Source organism: Myotis davidii, unplaced genomic scaffold (genome assembly GCF_000327345.1).
Source record: "Myotis davidii unplaced genomic scaffold, ASM32734v1 scaffold238, whole genome shotgun sequence".
Taxonomy (NCBI): domain Eukaryota; kingdom Metazoa; phylum Chordata; class Mammalia; order Chiroptera; family Vespertilionidae; genus Myotis; species Myotis davidii.
The window spans coordinates 6,445,431-6,452,007 of record NW_006293779.1 but is presented as its reverse complement, the minus strand read 5'-3'; the positions used below and the strand labels follow the sequence as shown (position 1 = coordinate 6,452,007).

The window sequence follows — 6,577 nt, the reverse complement described above, 5'->3', positions numbered from 1 at the left end:
TCTATCATATAGATATAAACTGTAAACAAGAGGTAACAGCGGCTCTAGAAACTGGTTTTCTTCAAGGTTTCCTGTGTGGTAGGCACCTGAAATACTGTATAAAAGGGTCTTGTGGTGTCCTCTCCCTGCTGCTAGTTGGGTTCTGCTCTGCATGACCAGGAATGGTGCTGGCAAGACAGCTCAGTGGCTGGGAGGGGTCTCGGCCTCCTGAGTGTGTCTCTACTTTCCGCCCCCTGCTTGTGCTCCTATCTGATCAGGCTAGAGACAACAACAAAAAGATATATAGTAAAAAAAAAAAAAAAAAAATCCAATACCAATATATAGATTTCCATAGAATTTCCTTTTTTTCTTCTCTCTCGGCAAGGTATTGTTACTATGTTTTGTTGTTAATTTTTGCTGCAATAAACCCTCTTGTTTCAGTCACAGCAAGAAACAAAAACCCAAACAAACAGAAAACCCCTCTGAAAAGAGTAGAAAACAAAAGATCTGACCAAAAAAAGGGGGGTGGGGGCTAGGGGGAGAGGGAACATGATGTAGTTTTTAAATAGGACTGAAGATTAACATTGAAAAACCAGATGATGTCCAACCCTTTTCACCAGGCAAAGCCCTCCGGTGTTTCCGCCTCTGGTTTTTGTTTTAAATTCCTTTCTCTTCTGGGTGCTGATACTTCTTTCCATCCTCATGTTCTTTGTGTTTTTTTTGTGTGTTTTTTTTGTTTGTTTGTTTTAACTCTGTATCACTACCTCAGTTTGCCCTCATGTCCCTTACACACAAGCAAAATATTCCTTCAGCGGAGCGAAGAGGTGGCGGATGACCGGCACGCTCCACGACCGGCCCAGCAGTCTCTGCCTCGCCAAGCGGCTCATGTTGGAGACGTCGGTATAGTGGACAGGGAAGCCGAACACCCTGGGGAAAGAGGCAGAGGGCGGGGTGAGCGCTGGCACTTGGGATTCTGGGGGATCTTCGCTCCTCTGTCACCCACTCAAACTCAGACGGCCCGCTGCTGTCTGTGGATTTGAAGCTAGGTAAGATAACCGTGGCCGAGAGAGTTACGACACGGTAGAAGCAAAGTCAGGATTTGTGAGAACACCTCCAGGACAGGCGGCACCCGAGATTTAGATCTGCAGTGGGTACCTGAAGTCTGAAAGTAATGACTATACACCCCAATACCTTCCCCGCAAGAGGGAGGAGAACTCTTGTCTGACTCCACGCCCTCCAGGAGTTCCCGCTTGCTTGTTGTTTGTGTAAGTGGTCTGTTTGGCTAAGTGGCGGTTACACTGAGAATGAAGAGGTCATCTCGTCCCTGAGGCCAGTTTGCACCCAATCGGGGTGCTCAGGCTGGAAGGCCCACCGGGTCCTGTGCTGCTCTGGTTCGTGAGGCACCTAAAGGAGCAGCACGATAAGACGCTCCTGAGCCGCCGTGTTTCCTGGAGCTCAGCAGGACCCTCGGGACCCAAGGCCCCCGTGGACTGATTTCTAGATGCCTCACTGTGGGACCATCCCCATCCGGGACCCAAGGCCCCCGTGGACTGATTTCTAGATGCCTCACTGTGGGACCATCCCCATCCGGGACCCAAGGCCCCCGTGGACTGATTTCTAGATGCCTCACTGTGGGACCATCCCCAGGAATTGGCCACGTCAGGAAATGCCCAGGTACCCACTGCTCACGTGGCAGCTGTGCGAGACGCCAGCCTGGCCGGGAGAGACCCCCTCCCGCCGGGACAGCCCCGCGACGCCAGCCCAGGCCTGGGTACCTTTCCATTTCAGTGCACCATAAGATGTCCTCCTTCTCGTTCATGAAGACGGGGAAGTGCTGGTCTTTGCCCTGCTTTATGGAGTTCGACCTTGTGGTGATGGTCCTCACTTTGCTGAACTAGAAGACGAGGAAAGAGGAACGAGCACTCATTCGCTGGTCATGCATCTGCCACGTGTGCCCGGTGCTTGCCGGGGACTGCCACAGTGGGCCTCTGCGGACCCCACTGCCCTGCTCTTCCTCCTACTCCGCGGTCACCCCGCCATCCTAGCCCAATCCTACCGGCCAAGGGCTGGAGATATAGCAGCTGGAGCCACTGTCCTTCCTAAGTCCTCCAAGAACTGCTTCCTTCATAAGCGAAGTGACTTGCAGGCAAAAAGATGCCAGATCGCTCCGGCTCAAGATACACAATTGCTGGTCCCTGCTCTCAGGGAACCTGCTGCCCGCTGCACGCACTCAGGGAGATTTCTACAGAGTGAAATGGAGCCTCCACATCACAGGAGAGTCGCTGCTGTGGAAACTCACGCGATACGTCCTGGCCAAAAAATTTAAACGCCCTTGCAGAGCTAGGGACCTTGGCAAAGGTTTCTCAGTGTCTGCCTCCCATGGGACACCAAGCAATGCTTAACAAGGGAGGGCAGAAGGCCAGCAATGACTTCTGATCTCTCTCTCTGCCTTCCAGACCTCCCTCTAGATCAGTGGTTCTCAACCTTCCTAATGCCGCGCCCCTTTAATACAGTTCCTCATGTGGTGACCCCCAACCGTAAAATTATTTTCACTGCTACTTCCTAACTGCAATTTTGCTACTGTTATGAATTGTAATGTAAATATCTGATATGCAGGATGTATTTTCATTGTTACAAATTGAACATAATTAAAGCATAGTGATTAACCACAAAAACAATATGTAATTATATATGGGTTTTCCGATGGTCTTAGGCAACCCCTGTGAAAGGGTCGTTCAACCCCCAAAGGGGTCGCGACCCACAGGTTGAGAACCGCTGCTCTAGATCCTCCCCCCAGGCCAACTGCATGAATGACCCCGTATCACCCCTAAATTGCACCCCCCATGCTGGCTGCACCCAGAGCTGTAGAGGGCAGGCTCACAGCCCCGGTGGCTGCTCTACGGCATCCCGCCCTCTGCCCTTCTCCCTACCGCCCGGCAGAGGGCCTGGCGCCGCTCACCTTGGCTATTCTGCCGTGTTCCAGACACTCCTGCAGCTCCAGCTTGTCATTCACAGTGGATGCCAACGGCCTAGGAGGCAGGACAGAGGAGGTGACAACGGAGCCCAGGAGGACAGGGACACACCGGGCAGTGCTGACCCAGCAGCCATCTGACTCACACAGGCGAGCAAAGGGGGTCCTGTCTCCCACGTGGTTGTAAGCCCTTCCAACTCCCCCAGGAAACACACACACACTGCAGCCACCCGCGGACACAAATCCACCAAGTATTAACCCTTAGAAGGCAAATTCAAAAGTGGCCTCAAACTACAAATAAGCAGGTCACACCTGCCCAGAAGGGGAAAAACCCAAATGTTTTTATTTTTACATCAGTTATTTTAACTGAGTTCTAAAAGGATTCCACAAAGCAAGCTTCGGGGGGCGACAGAACGCTGTGTTATCTTGATTATGGTGACAGTTACATGGATGTGCACACTGGATGGAATTCATTGAACTGTGCACCTTAAATGTAAGTTAAAAAGACAAATTTTGCGCAGTCCCCTGAAGACTAACGTTCTGTGACTTCCCAGAGGGCAGACCAGATCACTGAACACCGCCTCCAGCACAGGCCCTTTCTGACCTTTACAAATACTCAACGAAGGCTTCACTGAGCAGTCAATGTCTCAGTGTGGGAACCTCGGGGCCCGCACCCAATAGCGCCTCCAGGCTCCTCTCAGCTTATGCATGCATACGTGTACACACACACACACACACACACACACACACGTCTCTACCTGGACCCACCTGGTCTCCCTGCTCCTCCTGGAAGCTCAGAGTTGTAGAATTTTAGAGTTGGAAGAAACAGGTGGGAATAATTCCCTAGGATCAAGGTGTGTGGCTTCATCAAAATGCTAGACTATACCGTCCTGTCCATTTTCCCAACACACACATCCATCTTGGGAAATTTAGGGGGACACTCAGAGTTTTCAGATCAGCTGCCCCACTGGCCCATCTCCTCCCCATCGACAAGCCCTTGCAAAAACAGCAGCCCTGCCGAACGGGGATGGGCCTGAGGAAGTTCCTACAACTTCATGCAAATGACAGAGAGGGGGATGACACAGCTGAGGCCAGATCAAATGATGTTTCCAATTTGCAAGTATTCTCCAGGAGGCTTAGAATCCACTCAGAACATTCTGGAAAATATTCCCTCCATAAGAGATGTCTGGAGTGGGTGTACCTCACGCTGCGTTTCAGCTGCTTTCAACCAGAATCCCTCTCCTCACAGGCCCTTTTTACAGTGCCATTATTGCACAGAAGAAATGAAATTTTCTTCATTCCTGGATATTAAAATCTATCTGTCTGACTGAATAAAGAGCATCCTTCCAGCAAAAGACCTGAAGCCAACCGAGTGTGGACAAGTGAGGTGGGGCTTCAAACCTGCAAGGCGCTGCTTCGATTCCCTCCCTGGACCGGCACACCTCCTTCCCACCCCCACCCCTTCTCCATGACTGGACCTCAGGAGACTGAAGACATCGCCCGTGCAGGAGAAACTGCAATTCCACTCAGCAGCACGCTGGTTCTCCCTCCGTGGGAAGGGTGCACTCTTAAAGGGCCTCTTTTCCACGCTCGGTGTTGGTCTCTCAGGCAAGTATTTTCTCTACCGACGCCCCTCCCTCAAGAACGGGGCAGAGCTGGCCCAAGAAGCCCACTCGGGACCCCCGCTCCGGGCTGTCCTGCCTGCAGACGCCAACCCGCAGCCATCCCAGGCCCGGGAGCTCTCACCAACCTGTTCATACCAGGAAGGTTCCCCCAGAAGTAGCGGGCCCTGTGTGCAGCTGACACTTCTTTGGCATCAATCATCACAGGGTTGGACTGTAAAACAGGAGGGAGATTAACGATGAGCGAGAGAGGACTAGGAAACAGCGCCAGGAATTTCTGCGAGTTCGGAGCCCGGCAGCCTCAGCGGCTCAGGCTTCTCTCTGAGGCCACACGCCGGGGCGGCCTGAAGCCACCAGGAAAAGCCAGCATGAGACGTGGCCACATTCCACCAGCTCTGACCGGAACCGCAGAGCCCAGCACATCCCAGCGGAACATTCTGTGACGATGGGAATGTCCGCTGTGTACGCTGCTCACCAGCAGTCCCTGCCCACCCGCCGCGGGCGGCTAATGAGTGCCTGAAACGAGGTGAGTGTGACTGAGGAATTTTAACGTTTATTTAAGTATCACACGTGGCCAATGGGGCTTTGTGAGACAAAGTTCCAGCAACGGTGCGGATGTTCACTGTACACCCCGACTGTGAGCCAGACAGACAACTCGCAGTGACAGAACAGCAGCTGCGATGCTACCCATCCTACCCATCCCGAGGCCGGGAGTGCGGGCTTGAGCTCCCGGACCGCCCACCCCCGGGGCTGCCTCTGTGCAGAGCTCAGACCGGGCTCGGTGCTCAGACCGGGCTCGGTGCTGAGAAAGGTCCTGTCTCCTTCCCAGGCGTCAGAGAGCATGTCACGGCTGCTGAGGAGCGAGCTGAACCATCGATTCTGCCATCTCCTAGGCTGCCTCCGAGAAACACCACACAGAACCCAACCCTGGGAGTGGGCTCCCCACCCCCTTTACACTCAGGTCTTTCAAGTCCTAAGCTGTATACCTCTCCCGAGAGAGAGACCCCGAGTTCTCTCGGGGGGACCTCTAACAATGCTTCCTCCCCATCTCACTGGGAAGCCCCAAGCTTCCCAAATGGGCCCTTTGCAAAGCGGAAGTCCCCAGCCCCAGCCCCACAATGCAGATGAGACAGGGACAAAGCGGCTATCCAAGGCAGAAGCCGTTAGTGAGCTGGCCAAACCAAGGGTGCTGGCTATACCTCGAGAAATCGTGAGATGTCCCTCTTGTCACTAACGCCCATGGCCACCACATTCTCAAAGAGCCAGAAGAAGGGGCGGTCATCTCCCTCCTTGGGCCGCGCGTCATGCAGGAGGCGGTAGAACTCAAAGAAGAGCCGGCCAGTGCCCTCTGAGAGGCGGGAGAGAAAGCCGTCAGCTGGGCTGTCTGCAGAGACAGTGGTGTGGCTAGGGCACGGGGCGGGTAAGGGAGGGCAGGGCCAGTGGGAGTAGCCTTCCCAGGGCAGAAATGACCGAGTAGGAAACCTACGTGCAGAAGCACCAGCCGAGAAGGTGGCCGGGCGAGCACGGCACCTACCGTAGAGTCCCTTGCGGGCAGGGTTGACGATGGAGAGGTCATTGCACGGACTGCCCCCAATCACCAGGTCGAACGGGCCCCACTCCTGGATCTGAGAGGATAAAGGGAATGTAATCGGCTTACTGTCCAGAGACAGAGACAGAAAGGAAGAGAGAAATTATCTGTGAATTTGGCAAAAAAAGTAGCTGGACGTGGGGAGAGGAGACCCGGCTGCTTTGTACGCTCACCACCTACACACATTCGTGCACATACACTACGCACACGCACACACCCTCTGTGCAGCCACGGGCCGGTCACCAAGGCCCTCCGGGCTTTTCCTCTACAGTAAAGTGAAGGGGCTCAGCTGGACAATCGGAGGCCAACAGGGAAGCCAGCGTTCCCAGAGGGAAGGCAGCCCCTCACGAGAAGGCTGCCGTGAAGGTGCTCTGTGCTCCGCACACTCTGGGCAGGGTGTCTGGGCCATCTCAACGC

General features: G+C 54.0%; 1 protein-coding gene across 1 annotated transcript in view; it reads right to left on the bottom strand.

Moving 5' to 3' along the window:
- Positions 1 to 645: 645 nt before the first annotated feature.
- The window catches only part of LOC102755471 (DNA (cytosine-5)-methyltransferase 3A), a 12,928-nt gene continuing 6,996 nt past the window's right edge, over positions 646 to 6,577 (bottom strand). The window contains exons 13-18 of the mRNA XM_006767513.2: positions 6,107 to 6,197; positions 5,772 to 5,920; positions 4,701 to 4,786; positions 2,939 to 3,008; positions 1,755 to 1,873; positions 646 to 906 (exon numbers count right to left, since the gene is read on the bottom strand). Coding sequence (XP_006767576.1) covers positions 765 to 906; positions 1,755 to 1,873; positions 2,939 to 3,008; positions 4,701 to 4,786; positions 5,772 to 5,920; positions 6,107 to 6,197 — 657 coding nt within the window. The 3' untranslated portion in view covers positions 646 to 764. The remainder of the gene's footprint in view (positions 907 to 1,754; positions 1,874 to 2,938; positions 3,009 to 4,700; positions 4,787 to 5,771; positions 5,921 to 6,106; positions 6,198 to 6,577) is intronic.